The 17,722-nt window shown below is 38.3% G+C and overlaps 2 protein-coding genes across 2 annotated transcripts in view; one reads left to right on the top strand and one right to left on the bottom strand.

Moving 5' to 3' along the window:
- Positions 1-5,776, top strand: part of LOC124413782 (peroxidase) — a 67,401-nt gene extending 61,625 nt beyond the window's left edge. Inside the window, exons 3-4 of the mRNA XM_046894553.1 lie at positions 341-1,427; positions 5,517-5,776. Of these exons, the coding sequence (XP_046750509.1) occupies positions 341-1,427; positions 5,517-5,683 (1,254 nt within the window). The 3' untranslated portion in view covers positions 5,684-5,776. The remainder of the gene's footprint in view (positions 1-340; positions 1,428-5,516) is intronic.
- Positions 5,777-6,279: 503 nt separating this feature from the next.
- Positions 6,280-17,722, bottom strand: part of LOC124413872 (dynein axonemal heavy chain 2) — a 468,252-nt gene continuing 456,809 nt past the window's right edge. Inside the window, exons 47-48 of the mRNA XM_046894658.1 lie at positions 7,504-7,654; positions 6,280-6,493 (exon numbers count right to left, since the gene is read on the bottom strand). Of these exons, the coding sequence (XP_046750614.1) occupies positions 6,339-6,493; positions 7,504-7,654 (306 nt within the window). The 3' untranslated portion in view covers positions 6,280-6,338. The remainder of the gene's footprint in view (positions 6,494-7,503; positions 7,655-17,722) is intronic.

Genomic DNA, 17,722 nt, shown 5'->3' with positions numbered 1-17,722 from the left:
GAACCATGTACCATCTTGATCCAGTCAATTTTGGAATCATTTCTCCGTACAAAATTATCTCACACAGAGGGTATCTGGGCTGATCTCTTATTTTAGCATTACCTCAAGCACTCATATGTTCTAATCCAGTTCTCCAGTTGAAACTGGAGTTTCTTTACTGGAAATTGGTCAGCTGATGCTAGTAAGAGAAAATTAATTCTTCTGCACTCTGAAGTATAGTCCTGTAGTCGTGATATAAAATCATTGTGAAACTGAATCTTTCTTTCTATTCTCAGTACAAAGGAATATGCTCAACCAGAAATTGATGTGCTTCTGACTTCTTAAATTTGATTTCTTGCAGGTGAGCGCATTCATTGATGCTTCTGTGGTATATGGGTCAACTGAACCCAGCGCTCGAGATCTTCGGGAAGGCATGGGTGGTCGTTTGAAAATGCAGATAACACCGGATAACAGAACCCTTCTACCACCAAGTGAAAATCTCAATGATGGATGTAATAGGATCCTCGAAAATTTGCGTGGACGATACTGTTTTGCATCAGGCGATGCCAGAGCGAACGAGAATCTTCATCTAACAACGATGCATTTGCTATGGGCACGTCAACATAATCGAATTGCAGATACTTTAGCTGAAATAAATCCTCATTGGAACGATGAAAGACTTTATCAAGAAGCAAGGCGCATTGTTGGGGCTCAGCTACAGCACATTGCATACAATGAATTTCTACCTATCGTGCTTGGTGAAGCCGTGATCGCTGAGAGCGGATTGAAACTTCGCAATAATAGTTATTGGAAGGGTTATGATTCAAAGGTAAATCCTGCAATAGCGAATGAATTTGCGGCGGCAGCATTTAGGTTTGCTCATACACTGCTTCCGGGACTTATGAAAATAACCGATGCGGCAAAGGGAACTTCTTCGTATACAGAGCTTCACAAAATGCTGTTCAACCCTTACAGCTTGTACGCATCAAGTGGTGTTGAAGATGCAATCAGTTCAGCCACTGCAAATTTCATACAAAAAACCTCGACACACGTCACTTCACAACTGACCAGATATATGTTCGAAGACCCTGTAGCCAATAATTCCATTCCATGTGGTTTGGATTTGGTGTCTCTAAACATACAGCGAGGTAGAGACCATGGTTTACAAGGGTATCCGGCTTGGAGGGAACGTTGTGGACTTAGTCGTCCAGCCAAATTTTCGGACTTGAAGAATGACCTTGACGCCGATGCATTAGAAGAAATATCAAGGTTATACGCATCCGTGGATGACATCGATTTATACAGCGGAGCATTAGCCGAACTACCGAAGGCTGATGGACTTTTAGGACCAACATTTACATGTCTTATAGCTGATCAGTTTATTCGGTTGCGACAAGGCGATCGCTACTGGTACGAAACTGACGAGGCGCCTCAAGCTTTCACGAAAGGTATTCATCAAATTATTAATTGGAAGATATAATAATAAGAATCAGAGGTATGAGAAAATTGTTACTCATCAGAATCACTGCCGTTTAGTTCTACGACTTATTGTCAAACATTGGTTTTGAAGTCAACTAGTATCCGCTAATCCATCAGCTAATCAGCGGTTACCGACAACGGACATCGACGTTAGCAATACGCTGTAATTAAAAAATTTCGTATTCCGACAAAAAAATAGGAATCGGTGAATCTCGCGAAAAATAACACCTGTTTTGAAATTCCGGCTACGCGTAGCGGCGTTCATCACTCTAGTTCTGGCGTGTAGTCAAGGAAGAGCTATTTTCGATTTTGTACTCTGAATGAACGAGTGTGGGAAATTACGTAGCGCAAGCGTTAGCTTATTCGAACGAACAAATTTCGAGAGCCATGAAGTACCGGTACGCCGAATAACGCTTAGCCATTTCAAGTTGCCTGTGACCAAAAGTGTTTTGAATTCGTTTATCGATCTCTGTGTTTAGTGGCCGCAGCTCGACTTTCGTGATGGCACTTAGAGTCAAGTTTATTTCATTAAGAATTTCGGAGTAGAGCCAGGTTTTGAAATCGAGTCATTCATATTGTTAATTGCGTACAGCAAAATTCCTCTGTACGGGGTTGAGTCGTGTCTATTTGTCTCAAGTGTCAGGTCTCAAGTTAGGTAGTGTAACCACTCAAGAGCATATAGCACTACTACCTTCACCGACCTAGTAAACTTATCCTTTTTCTTCTTATATTGAATCAACAAACGAATGGAAAGGGTTCAAATTTCAATGGGGAATTACTCTTTTGTAGCGGTATTCAGGAAAATTACTTATTTCGCGAAAATCGTCAAAAAATGTGTGGTTTTTTGACACGTGTCACTGTTCCCACATAAGGACGCATGACGGAACGGTGGAACGCTCAGTAGCGCGGATGGCCGAGCATTCCGCTATTCCGTCGTGCGATGAGCTGAGTTTGAGAGCATCTTTTGTTTACGAAATTATTGTAATCACTGGTTCTCGTCTAGTGACCTCAATATTGCATGGAAACAGTCTCGCGATGGCTCATTTTACTCCTCATTCTTTCCGAAATGGTGGAAAGTATCTTAGCTATACACTTTTTGGCCCGTGAAATGTGGGAAATGTAGGAATAGTGACACATGTCAAAAAACCACACATTTTTTTCACGATTTTCGGGACATGGGTAATTTTCCTGAATTCTGCTACGAAAGAGTGATGCACCGTCGAAATCCGAACCCTCTCCGTTGGTTTGTTGATTTTATATCAGAATAAAGGAGGTGAGTTTACTTGGTCGATAAAAGTAGGAGTGCTACATGTCTTAACTGCCAATGACGTCATAGAGTAATATTTTTTTGGTGTCTCAGGTCAATATTTACTTCAGGAAACATGTTTCAAGTATTTTTTAGGTCAAAAAATCTATTTATTACCATAAACGTAACTTCTTTCGTGCATTCGTACAGTTCTAAGCCCTCGGAGTTGACGAATTTTCGATCATTTTCTGAAATGGTCGCATAAAACAAACTATCGTCTTCTTTTTTCAGGATCAATTTTATTTCGAAAACTTCAATAATAATATTTTTGAGTCTAAATAGGCAATTCTTAGAACTATCTAATAATTTTTCTAATATAAGTTATAGTCATACTCCATAATAAATCACATTGGGTTGATAAGATTTGATCTTGCGTATGTGGACTCAAGACTGTATGATTGTGCGGAAATAATAACATCATATGGTCATTATCGGATTTCTTGACCTCAAAGATACTCACAATACATGTTTTCAAAAATAATATTTAGCAGAGACATTAATAAAAAATATTTTATGACGCCATTTGGCGATTTTTGGCCGTTACAGCACAGGTGCGCTTAACAACGCTGCGAAGCCTTGGCAGTTAGGTAGTTGAGTTGATTTTGCATTGTCAGATGGTATTGAAGTTTGGGATGCGCATCGATTGCGTTAAGTGAAGTCCGTGATTATTAGTTTAAGGTTTGTCCCGATGTTTAGATTTGAATATTTATTTATTTTTTTATTTGAGAGAGAGATTACTGCTGCTCTGTCGTTTGCATTCTTTACTGTATCACTGCCAACACGTCACTATGAGGCTGCTTGTGGAGATAATCAGCGCCTAAATTCAGTTGTGAGCTTTGAGTGATTCAAATAGCGCATTGGTTCAATCGTAGGTTTTGGGATTTGTGGCGATTAACGCCTCTAATTGGCTGAATTTTCTAAGTTGGGTTTTCATTTAGATATTAACTTGCAAGCTAGAAAGCTCAATAGTCTGTAAGAGTAGTGAGTCTATGAGTACTTAATTTTCCTTTTCGTTTACTGCAAATTTATTTTCGGATCTTCAAATATCAAATCAATTATATTTATTAAACATGCTAATCAAAGTTTTCCGTATACACATGAAATAAAATGTTCCGATTAAATGTGAATAACTCAACATTGAACTGAATTGTCAACAAATAAATATAGTGTCGAAACGAAGCGATGTTTGTTAAGAATGTTATTGTTTTCCGCCTGCATCCTTAACAAATTGGGGATCCTGCCAAGATCAAAGATTGTAAAACAAGATCATCGCCTAAATCATTGCATCATTGGAAAGCTGAAAAAGGAAAATTCGCTTTGCTGTGACGACACAAGGTACTCTACTGCTTGTGGCTCCAGCAAATAGTGGCAGTCTATTACCACTACATATAGAAATAGAACAGACTTCACGGAGCTATCGTGTCGTACGCCTCACACTTTTCAAAATAAAGCAAGATTTGTGGGTACATTGGAAACACCGTTCGCGATGGGTTTCACATTCGCAACAACAGACAATTTGAAATCACATCGCTTGGATTTCAAGGCCACACATGCAATGTACACATGCTTAATACAATACGCTGACTAAATGTATTATGTCAATGTCATCGTTGGACAGTTGATTTTAAACAGAAGCTGACGAAACTGTTATACAAAATTCATTTATCAAAAGTGGAAATAGCTCAGTTTCTGCATTGGATCAATTGGAACTAGGCGAATTACTCTCAGATCAATCGCAAGACTTTGAATCGCGGAAAAGGCATATTGAATCCGGTGAAAAACTTATACAACAAAAGGAATCTCCAGCTGTTCTTTATTCTTCAAATGACTACATCAAACACCTTTGGGTCACATGTCAGGCTCGCAACGCTCATATTTATCGAATTGCCAACGACGATGACAAATCTTTCACCTACTTCAAATCAAACGAGTTTAGATACATCGAGCTGATCGTCTTTGAGTTTCTCGACAACATTGCAGCAGCGTTGGAAGAGATAGAGCCACGCCCATTGATTCCAGTACAACAAGGAAATTGACACTTTGGCCGTGAGCCCCCAGCGTAATCGTATGAGTGTAAAATTGCCACATATACAGATAGGAAAATTTTCGCGCAAATTACATGAGTGGCAAAGTTTTCGCGATACTTTTATTATATCGAATATCTTCAATTAGCCAAGTTTTCACAGTTGCATTGAGTGGATCGATGCCATTGCGTCATTTCACCATCAAATCTCATGGGACTCGGCTCAAAATGTGTGTTTCATCACCGCCGAGTGGCATCATACCGGATAGGTCGATCCATTCAGTGCAACTGTGAAAATTTGGCCAATTTTTGTAAGTGGTGACCAATCTGTAAAATTTCTTTGAAAAATTTGAAAAAGGAAAAAGACGCTCCACTTTTTGCCAAAATAAGGCATTAACTGCCCAAGTTTCACTCTGATCGCTTAAGCGGTATAGGAGTTTTGCATCCCCGCGTTTTCGAGGTGTACAACAGGTCTTTTTATATGCACCTTAAGACTGTCATCAGGGGCCAGCAGTTACTAGATAGGACTTTGATATTCATTATTTGTATAGAAGTCATGATACGAGTGAAAATTTTTATACTTACCAAAACTGTGTGACAGATTATCAAATTAACTTTCAAATAATAATCGTCATATTTTCAAAGGGGATCTAGTGACTTAGGGTTGTATGGATCACCATTCTCCCACTTTGTGTCGTATTCATTTACAGTCGATATTATTTATTTCAGATCAATTGCAAGAGATACGGAAGACTTCACTTGCTAAGTTGATTTGCGAGTGCTCGGATGGAATTGTGGAAATTCAACCGAACGTGATGCGTGCACGAGGACCTAATAATCCAGCAATGTCTTGTATCAACATTCTGGGCCCGTCCTTGGACAAGTGGAAAGAATAATGCGCACTGCTGTAAATGTCACAAGCGAATTGTCTAAGCGGCAATCATAATTACATCACAAGTAAATTTGCGAGTGTTGACATTATATTTATGAGTAAACTCAATTCAGTTCACAGACTTCACCACTGGTAGTCGGATCACATTATTTCAAACTCTCAAGGATAGCTCAGCTATTCATCTCCACTAATCATGAAACGGAAATATTATACGCTAGAAAAGTATGGGGGATGATTCAAAATACACGGCGGAAATTAATTGACTGGTGAAATACAGTTTTATTTCAAAAACAGTTAGCCTTTAAGAATTAACAATCTAAATACATGTTGATAACCAATAATGAACTATACTCTATCCTCACTAACAAAATTAAAAGTTGATAATATATGGGTATTGAACAAAGTTGTGCTTATGTGTATTCCACAGTTTTGGGTTTAGGAGGAGAATCATGTATTTGGTGAAAATAATTTAAAAAAATTTTCAAGTTGTGCACTCCTCCGATGCACAATATAAAAAAGTACTTGACTTCATCTGTGCAAGTGAATAAAGTTATGTAATTATTTCTATTCTTATCATGAATCTTTGAAACCATGTATTCTTCACCTTGGGAAATTTAATTTTCTTCATCTATCAACCGAACCAATAACAGTGTAGGAAATCATACGGCAAGACTTAATAAAAGTGCAGTCCCTCGTTTGATCCAAAAATCTGGTCCCTCAGGTCCTGCCTTCAAATCAACAGCCACAACAAACGATGATCTCCCTTGCCCACCACATCTTTGTGGGTAGTAATAGCAAGGGCAACTGTACAATCCTGTTGAAAACATTAAAAAGAATCATCATCACAGTTATCTATTGTATCCCGAAAAGTGTCTAAAAAGGTGAAAATAGGTGAAGAACCACTAAGATTTCTGATAAAACTATGTCAGAATTGCAAACAAATCACGTTGTTGTATTGCGACAGGTGTGCGTAAAAGCTATTATAGACTTAAAAAATTTCGAGCTACTTACTATTAACTTCATTAATAACGAAGAGAATATTTTCAAGGTTTGAATTTTGTTGTATTCAAAAAAACTTGTCCCGAGTGATAAAGAAACTAGATTAAGCAGGAAGATGTGAAATTCTATAATAGTTTGATTTTCTTAAGATTCGAATTCATATTAGAGCACAATAAGACTAGTTGTTTTAACTCGGTTGTAATCAATTATGTTGAACGTGTGACCAGGCTATTGAATAACGGCAAAAACTAGTATTCTTCAGAAGACTCCTTGCAGGAAAATTTCTATTATAAAAATTCCAAAAAGGTACTTTATTACCAATAGAACGTAGAAAACAAAAGTTGCTATGCAAATTTCGATCCAACAAGTTACCACATGATGATTATACCAATAATTTTCAACAGACCATTCATTTCAATTTGCTAAGAGTTGTATTAAAATGGTCAATTGCAAATTACCGGTGTGATTAAGTGGCGATTGGTCGGATCATAATTTCCTTAGTAACTATTATTGCTTATACCCTTTCTATCATTATGGATTAAAAAAGCAATTCATGATAAAATTGTACTGCAAGGACTATCGGTGAAATCGTAACGATTGACGGAATATTGTCCAGGATGTTAATAGCAACGATTACATTTCTTCTATTTACCCAGATGGCAATATTCAAACACTAGAGATATTGATAACTTATGATTTTGCCACAGCCCAAGGTTTGATTCGACGGTTTAGTCAGGCATTCGTCTGTTTATAGCCTATTTCTTTTAATTCATGTTTTTACTTTTTTACTGGTATAGATAGAAATCGATATAAGAATATATTTACCCCTTGTTTTCTTCTTAAGTATTTCCATAGGTCTGAAATATATGACGGGCATATTAAACACAAGTTGCATTGGCGTGGGTTCAGTCAACATCCCAATCCTTTTGTCCCATCCAGCACCTTCCAAGTATGTCGATCGAATATACACACCGTCCTGCAATATTTTACCCACAAATGATTAATCGAAGAGTCTTTCTAGGGTTCAAAATAATTATTTATCCCTGCGTTTTTAGTTATCAACCAATCCTGGGATTTAGAGAATTCGTAAGATTGAAGCCAAGCATTAGTAAAATGGACCAACACCGGTCACTGCGGACTACCTTAGTTACGCATGAACTTGCGGCAGCGTAGCGAGTGATGGCACGAAGTGGCCAGTAAAATGAATAAGAGGATGCAAAAATTTAAGTGGAAATTGCTTCATATCGCCCTTGAGTCGATCAGCCCTGGTAAGTGAGCAGGTAAGCGAATTTCCTGTGTGAAACGTAAGAGCCGAGAGAACACTCTAATGTTTTCTAAATCATTGATTGCAATAGGAAACCGGGATTTCTTCGTAACCGTTTGTCTGGTCGTTTTTAAGGTCATGTAGTACTTTTATCCTTACCAACCGAGCAAACTCACCCTTTTTGTTCGTATATCAAGTAAACAAACGAACGGAAAGGGTTCATATTGTGACGGTGCATCGCGTTTTGTATTGGAATTCAGGAAAGTTACTCATATCCTGAAAATCATTAGAAAATATTTGGTATTTTGACACGTTCTACTATTCCCATATTTCATGGATTTCAGGGGCCAAAAACTGCATAGCTGAGGTGCAAGGCACAATTCTGAAAAGCATGAGGGGTTAAATGAGCCACTGTGAGACTGTTTTCATGCAATATCGAGGTCGCCAAACGAGAAGTAGGAATTAAAATAATATCTTAAATGCAAGATTTTCTTCGTCTCTGAACCTCTTCCGTTCGTTTGTTTATTCAGTATCGGAAGAAAAGGGGGGCGGGGGGGTCACTAAAGGTAGGAGTCATACATGCCCTTAATTGATACGCCAGTTCAATGTCATGATGAGCTAATATTTCATTGGAAAAAAGTCCAATTCACTGTCTTCATATACGGATAAGAATACAAGTAAAGTGCATTAGAACTTATCGAAAGTGGAAAAATGAGATTATAAATCATTTTCTCAACCAAAGTATACGTCAGTAAAAAGGTGTTTCATAGAAATGGATCATGATTTAGGTGCATACAAAGTATTTCTGGACCGTCATATATACACACAAGAGTTTGTTTAGAATAAGGTCGTGATGAGTTATTGTAGTCGTAAGATTTCGACCTTGCTTAAGGTTTTTCTCCCACTAGTCTATACAAACAACAAAAATTTAGGAGGTGAGGCTTGTTTTGATTTGGCGTGAAAACAGCTGATTCCATTTCAATCAAAATTGCATTATTATATATCATAAATTGTCGCAAGTGGCCTGCACTTTGTTCAGAATAAAATCGTAGTCTTGAATAACATGTAAAATTGTTTATTTGTATTTGAGCTCGAGAATGACCTAATACCTGTTTAGCCAAATCCCAAAATTTTTTCACGAAGGAGTAAGGTAGATACGTATATTATATATTCTTCTAACGCAAACCCCTAGAAAACACGCTCAATTTATTTTGGAAGCTTAGAAATCTTACGATTCTATGATTCGGCTTGCTAGACTCTCAATTATATTAAGAATTCTATATAACGGGCTTCAAGGCATAATTTTTGTTCATTCCAACCGTTCCATACTTCCTGTATTTAAAAAACTGCAGGATAATGATATTGCGAACTATAAAACTCTATATCGTGACACTTCTATTCTATCATTTCGTCCTTTTTTTATTCAAGAACTTTTCAAAAGAAATATGAATATCAGTAGATAAGGAAAACAGTTTACTATAGGTGATCGCTTAAACATTTTCACATGCAAAACTAGATTTTTGGAATTTTTTAAAATGATCATATTGATTGAGGCAATTTGAAAATCTGAAAAATTCTCTAAATCGAATGTTACATGTGCGGATGTTTGAACAATAGCCCATAGTAGACTGACTCTAAAGTCTCATAAAAAATCTGATAAATTCGATTTTTTTTTTCTCATAAGGAAGAGGAGTCGGTTCTCCATAGACTGTTGCTTGAACATTTCCACACCCAACGACGGATTTTTTAGAAGAATCTCTGATTGTTACAGAGATTTCTATTCTTCCATCTAAAAAAATTGCAAGTAATTAGTAACTTTTGAAAAATCTAAAAAAATTCTCCGAAATTCGGTATCACATGTTACGGACTAGAATGTGTAGACTTCGATGAGAGACTAGAGAAGCCTACTCTACGCCCAGCCAAGGAGATATTTGGCTATTTTACGGTTCGTGCACGTCGATTACGCACTTACGTGCCACTACTCCAAACACAGGAAATGTTACAAGAAGGAAGGAATCCGTATTAACGGAGTTAGAAGATTTGAATGGCTAAGTTGGTTTACTATTAATCGTTTGGTAAATGAATTGTAACAGAGGTCAAGGTAAGGGTGTTGGTTTGGGGGAAGGGCTTGGATTGGCATCGAGGGATATAATTACACCAACAAACAACAAAAAAAAGTGGTCCGTACCAAAATAGACCGATGAATCCTTATGTATATTGACGTGCTGAATCCGAATCCAAGATTGAAAATGATTTTACCCACACCATTTTGCTTGAAAATTAGAAAACAATCCTTAAAAACGGAAAGTTCACAATCGAAGCCGAAATCGACTGAAAATGAGTGCACGATCCAATCGTCACGTATTTCTATGTGCTGGTACCAAATCCAGAGTCAGAAATGCTCGAACGCACTATGGTTTTTCAGTATTTAAAAACCACCATTAAAATGGGAAATTCGCTATAAGAGGGATCAGCATTAGAAAACCGAGTAAAAGTCACTGCAAGATCCAATCCTTATGTATTTCGATGCGCTGAAACCGAATTTGGGGCCAAAATTGTTTCATCGCCGGCCATTCCTTCTAACTCCATCCCCTTTTTTCAAATCGCTAAAAAAGACTCTTGAAAATGAAAAATTCAGTGTAAGGAAGATCAGCATCCGGAGCCTAACTGAAAATGGCTGAAGTTCATGCCAAATCCGGGACTGGAATCGCTCCACCAACCCCTTTTTCAAATTTCCGAAAAACAACCTTTAGCAGCAAAAATTGTATTCCATGTCGTTCCGAAACTTCAAATTCACCAACAACATGGCGAAACGCATTTTATGCAGGAACATTGGTTTTCTGCTATATTTTTTTGAAAACCCATTCTATCGTCTGTGTCTATAGCCAGGGCATGCAACAACATAATTCCAGATTTATAGAGGCTGTACGAGAAATCATACGAGCAGATCATCAAGGTTTGTGAGCCTGAATACGACAAGATTTGTGAATCTAGTTTAAGCAGAAAATCATACAGCAAATCAAAGATTTCTCGCGACGTTCTCTCGATAGCGTAGAAATTTTTTTTTTTAAATTTAAATAATTCAAAATTCTGAAAAAAAAAATTTAAAAATCGATGAAAAAGTAAAAAAAAATGGAACTAGTTTTTCCCCAAGATTACGTCGTTAGTTCTGGGTCATGCTGAGAGGGAGAACGACATGCATATTTTCACCAATTTTTATTATCTACGCCACTCAATGAGGTTTATGCATGCTTTTATACTAATTGTAGTCGCCATATTGGATCCGCCATCTTAAACTTTACAATTTTGGCGTCAGGATCAGCGATCCTAAAACCCTTAGATCACCTTGAATTTGAAAACTTGTTGAATGAAAAATGTGCCCCTCAATGGGTTAAAAGGAATTTTCCGTTTTTGAGGGTGGTTGGTTATTTTTTTTGAAATGTGTGTGTTTGAGCATTTGTGATCTCGCATTCACCATCAGCGCATAAAAATACACAAAGGTTGGATCTTGTAATCATTTTCAGTCGACATCTGATCCCCTTCATATGAATTTTTCGTTTCAGAGAATGGTTTTTTAATATTGAAGATAAAAAATGGTTAGTTTTCGAACATTTCTGACCCTGAATTCAGCGTGAGTGCATCAAAATACACAGAGATTGGATGTTACAATCGTTTCCAGTCAGCTTCCTAATGCTAATTCCCTTCATATTGAATTTTTCGTTTTAAGGGGTGGTTTTTTTATGTTAAAAAAAGTGTGTGTTAAATTATTTTTAATCCCGGGTTCGGATTTAGCACATCAAAATACATGAGAATTGGTAGACTTCGTCTTTGGTACAAATTTTTTGGACCTCCAGAGCCGGGGACCTGATTTAGACGATTCTTTTTCCTATTTTAGTACTTTACCAGAAGTGCGACATAGTGAAGTGACACGACGCAACTCTCAGCCGTTTACGAGAAAAAAATTCGACAATGTTACGATGCTTTTAGCCAAGTCGAATTAGCCGAGCGGTTAGTGCGATGGTTCACATGCGGGCAGTCCGGGTTTCTTCTGTGAGTATAAATAAGTTTATTTCAAGCGAAAAATTCTTGTTTCAATGAAAACATAGACTTTTTCCTTGAAAACTTCAAAAAATCAATAGAATTCCGCATAAAAATCTCCACCAGGTAGGCGGTAATAGAGATAAAACCCTCGGAAAGCGAAGGTTTACACTCGTTCAAAGACTGGCTTTACCAGAAATCAAATTTCACATTTTACGCACAATATTTGATTGTAGTAATCGTAAAAATAATAATGATAGTAATAATAATAACGAGTATGATTTTTACGCGGAATTCGATTGATTTTTTTAATTTGTTCAGGAAAAAACCTACGTTTTCAATTTAAACAACAATTTTTCACTTGAAATAAACTTATTCATATTCATAAAAAAACCCGGACCGACTGCATGTGAACCTTCGCACTAACCGCTCGGCTAATTCGCCTCGACTGGAAGCATCGTAACATTGTCGAATTTCTGTCTCGTAAACAGCCGAGAGTTGCGACGGGTCACTTCACTACGGTTCTGGTGAAGTACCAAAATAGGAAAAAGCCTCGTCCAAATCCGGCTCCCGACTCTGGCGGTCTCCCTTTGTGATTGCATCGGCCAAATTAGATAGGCGTTTCATTATGTGGGCATTTTTAGTTTTCTTGATATCAGCGCGAATAGCATTTCGCAGAGCTCATTGTCAGTACTATTCGAAAAAAAAATCCAAAATTTTATCGCTTCGCTAACATTGTGACGCCCTATTTTCAATGCACTTGGCTACTCGGAGAAGTGACCGAGAACTTACCGTGTTCACAATAAATTGGCACCCCGCGATTGATGTTGAAATTAAATTTATGAAAGATATTGCAAGATTTTGTTGGGAGCCTGCCGTGACCAACATGCCTTGAAATATTCACCTTCGCTAATCCTTGGCTGATATGCTCGGTAGTTTAGTACTGCGGAAAGGGTATTTTTGAAGAGAAAGAGAGGCACTCGATAAGAACACGTCATTTATAAAAATGAAACGAAAATCACATGTTCCACATAATTGAAGCGATACAAAACAAAAGAAAACAACATAATGTTGAATTCCATCTTCGCTCGTCAAAACCAAGTAACAAAAGATAACCGGAAACTAAACTATTTCTTAATCTATTGACCTTTTTACTTCGTTAGCTCAAACTTAATTCAACCCTAATCGATCGAACATTCCAACTTGCTAACTAAAACTCAACTGTAACAATAATCTATCAAGCTTTTTAGCTGGTTCACTAAAACCAAACTCGACCTTGATCTACTGAGCTTCTAGCTTGCTACCTAAAACTAAACTCGACTACAAGAATTCTCGAAATCTCAAGTTTCAACCACATTTTAAACTCTCAAACTATCGGCAACAAAAGGCGGTAACCGACTAGCAAAAGCCGACTAAATATTAAACCTAACTTAATCTCGAACTAAAATGAAACCTCAACCGAAATTACTCGTAATCTTAATCTTCACCAACATTCAAATAAAAAAAAACGGAAACATAATTTGACCTCACCTAACCTAAACTGAATCTGAATTTTGTCCGCCAAACAACTTATCCGGAATTCGTCATAATACGACTCTTATTATCACGGCTAACGAAATCGACACCATTGAAACTCAAATCGTAACTGTAAATTCAATTACAAATCACAAACTCAGATTCAACTAAACGCAATTGCAACGCATCCTAATTCGTAACGTTTTCAAGACTATCGAATAATCCATTCGTTATACGGAACACTCAGTTATGGCAATTCGCAACGTACTCGAGAGGTGACACTGCAAACATGATACGGCGACTCGACATTGTACAGTGGAATTTTGTTTACTGTTCCACAGCCACCATAAGAATGCGCCCACTTCTTCAAAATCTCGGCTCAATGCCATCTTCGCAATTTCAAACAAAAAAAAGAACAGAAACTCGGTAGTGATAGAGAACCGCCGTTACAATTGGTCTCCAAAACTAAAATGATTTCAAATCGATCAACCCCCCGCACCATGGATACCTTTGAACCACCTGCTACGTGACGCTTCGCCCGCAAGAATCGGCAAAACTTGAACGCTGTCAATCACCTACGGGAACATCGCTACGCAGAAATTAACAATAGATCTCAATTAATTCAGCCGCGAAGTTCCATGATAGTTCGGAGGTGAGCAGGGGTGGTAGTCTTTCGTCGCTAGTCGATTCGTCGCAAGTTCGGTAGTCAGCCGTTCGAGGGGAAATCGGGGGCTGCAGCTTGCTGGCGACTGACGGAAGTCGCTTTTGCCTTGGATTCTAGAGATGAAGGGATATTCGTTCGCTACCCCTCTACAGCTTCGACATCTTCCCTTCAAAATCGTTGCTATTCGCCACCCTATAAAACCGCTGAAATCGTCGCTGAGTCCTCACTTAGTGCCATCGATACTCGAACATAAAAAAAACAAAATTCTAAAATATCTCATTCGCTACCCTTCACAGTGTCCCCTCTCGGAATCTCGGGTGCGCAACTTCAGTTCTGGCGCTCTTTCTATCCCATATCGACAATTAAAATCGCGAATTCTCTAATTTTGGATCTCACCTAGGATTCTGTTAGATTATGAGCAGATATGGTCTTAAATCAGTAGTAGTGTTATCTTTGACCACAGATGTAAGCAGTGAGTGAGAGATGCGTATATGTGCGACAGAAAAAGCAGACAGACATGCAGTTGTTTTCTAGACAGTCCGATATAAACGGACGCGCGTTTGCCAAAGACGAAATGAAAGACAATGTAAGATTTGAGTAAATATATTGTTATTGCAAGATAAAAATGCACTAGGTGTCGATAGTAGGGGACGGCTGACTACGGTTCGGATCTGCAGTTATTCTGGAATTTGGTGGGACGCATATTATTGCGAAGATTGAAAGTGAGTGGTGTTTCATTTGAGACAAAAATATTTCTAGTGGCGATATTGTAGAAATGAAAGATGAAGAAATTATTATTTTGAAAACATTGATTGATTGATTTATTGTTTGATCTGCTTATTATGCCTCGGTGAGACATTGAGGAAAATGAACACACGACAGGTGATTATAACTAGGAAGTAGAAAATAGGAAGGGGAAAATATAATAAAACACAATAAAATTATAAGTAGTAAATACCCAGGGATTGCAGGTTATACGTGCTGTAGCAGGATACAAGATGTGCGTTCAAAATTGAAAATTAAATCAAACAGTAAGAGCTAGTACGCATATACAAGGAAAGAATTAATTAACAGTAAAAGTTATAAAACTGGAAGTGTTAGAAGTGTGAAAATTGTACATGAATAGGTTTACAGGATATCAGCACAAACTTTGTCGATGGCGAACATGTAGTCGTGGCGTCTAGTCAATAACATGTACGATGGGTGCACGGTATCCATTAAAGCAGCCAACAATAAAGCCGTAGTAATCCAGCTGCGAAGGGGTGTGAAGCAAGGCGACCCTCTGTCGTCGCAGCTCTTCAACTTACCGATGGAGGAGATCATCGACGAGGTCGGGGCCGCTGAGTGAGGCGTCGATATGAATAATCAGAGCCTGTCAGTCTTAGCACTCGCCGACATCATGTTCCTGATAGCGAAAGGCAAAGCAAACGCGCAAGCACGGATCAAGGGTCTATATAGATACTTTACTCGCATGAATATGGAGCTGGCTGTATCGAAATGCCGAAATTTCGAGGTGGTGGCAACAAGAAAGTTCTGGTACGTCAAGGACTCCGACCTAAAAATGGATGGGCAGAAAGATCACGAAAGCCGAATCGGACAGCACGATTAAGTACCTTGGGACTCGATTTACTCCATGGAGAAAGATTGAGAAGAGCCCCAATGAGGAGGGGAAGATTTTCCAGGTCGTAAAAACCGTGAGAGTCCTGAGATGCAAGCTGTGGTAAAAAATTATAATTGTAATGTACGTAATGTAGTGTATTCGGCTTAGACGTAGATGAGGTAGGCGATGAGCCGGGACTGACTGCGGATTAGTATAATCTCGACCGTCGAGCTGGCCCAACGAGCAATTCTGTGAACTCTCTATATTCAATACTTATATCAAAATAAACAATATTATATCCAATTTATTCAGAATGGAACCCACTGTGTTTATCAATTATATCCACACATAACAATAATGATTCAAATATTTATCTTTCCGAAGTTCATGTATGAACTTATAGTGCAACCACTCGCCAAGGAAGCTCTTCAAATGCTTTACGACGGTATAACGCAAAAGGAGTAAAGCGAATACTTCACTCAACACAATTTACGCCCGTAGGTTTCTTCCGTACCCTGAAGAGAGATGGACGTGTTGAGCGACTCTGAACTGAGCGAGCGATAAGCCTCGGAATTCTAAAAGGAGCCACTCAAATAAGGGCGTCAGTGGACTACTTTGTGCAGCATGAACTGTTAAAAAAAAGAAGGCAACTTTAAAAAATAGTTGGCAGCTCAAAACTAAACTGGACGACGCTGAAAACTTTTGAGCAGGCTAAGATGTAAGCAAAGAACAAATCTAAGAGCTGGGAGGGGAAAATATCACAGGAAAATGATGTCGCAGATGTCTGAAATGACAAGGAAGTAACCGATAGCTGGCGAACCCTGGACTCTGAAGTCCTTGCGTTATTTGTACGCGATAACGTTGAGGGCACACACCTTTGGAATCAGGCTGGTGCTTACACAAGCTGCAAGCATCATGGACATGGCGCATGTGATAGATGTGACGGTACGACACGAGAATCACAGGTACCTGGACGATACCTGGAAGGACAAAAAAGTGAGGTACGCTGAACGAGCGGAACTCATACGAATTCGCTCGGGCAAAAGAGATTGCAAGATCCTACCCATTGTTGTGGGTAGCAGAGGCGCAATATCACAAGCGTCGCGAACGGCATTGAAGTCATTGGGACTTGTGACGAAAGACTTTCTGACAATTTCTCTAATGACACTAAGATCGTCTATTGGAATAGCTAACGACTTTCTAGATTACGACGAGGTACTTGTACCCTTGATTTGACGAATAAACTAAGACAGATCTTACGACTGACGGGGACAAGACGAAGGAATGGCCAACTTTTAAGGCATCACAAATTTGACCCAGATTTACTTCAAGTCAATTACTCCTTACTTAAACCATTGTAATTTCGACTAAGATTATTTTAAATATATTTGAGCGAGCTAATGTGGAAAGAAAGGATAATAATCATTTAGTGTTACAGGGTGTAAAAACTGTGACAGTTCCTCTCGTTTGTCGTAAGAATTATACACTACCAGATAACATAAGAGTTGCAATGAAAGTTTTCGAACCTCTCTGAATTTTATGAAATATAAAAAAGGCAGCCTATCGGTAAGCGTAGAAATGTTTATAATGTTTGCAGTATAACTTTGAAGGGAAAAGTACTCGAAGCAGCAGGGAAAATGAAACGTCAAATAGGGAGATGAAGGTGAGCATCGTATTATAAATACTGCTGATTTGATTGCGGCCAACGCCATCATGTACCGTTAATCCTATTGTATTTGAGTTCGTGGCCAGGTATAAATTATTGGACTCCATTATTTTCGTCGATATTGGCCAGTATGACTTTGTTTTCCATTTTAGTGAGAAAAATTAAATAAACGACGTTTCGGTTGGTCGACTGCCAACCATCTTCAGGTTCTAAACAAACATTAACATAATTTTGTGTTGAGAAGGCTGAGAATTTGTATGTCAGTCTTTAGGTTGACAACATTCTGTTTGTTTTTAC

The sequence above is a fragment of the Diprion similis genome, chromosome 13 (genome assembly GCF_021155765.1).
Source record: "Diprion similis isolate iyDipSimi1 chromosome 13, iyDipSimi1.1, whole genome shotgun sequence".
NCBI classification, from domain to species: domain Eukaryota; kingdom Metazoa; phylum Arthropoda; class Insecta; order Hymenoptera; family Diprionidae; genus Diprion; species Diprion similis.
Note: the sequence above shows the minus strand (reverse complement) of the source record. Positions and strands in the feature narration are given on the sequence as shown.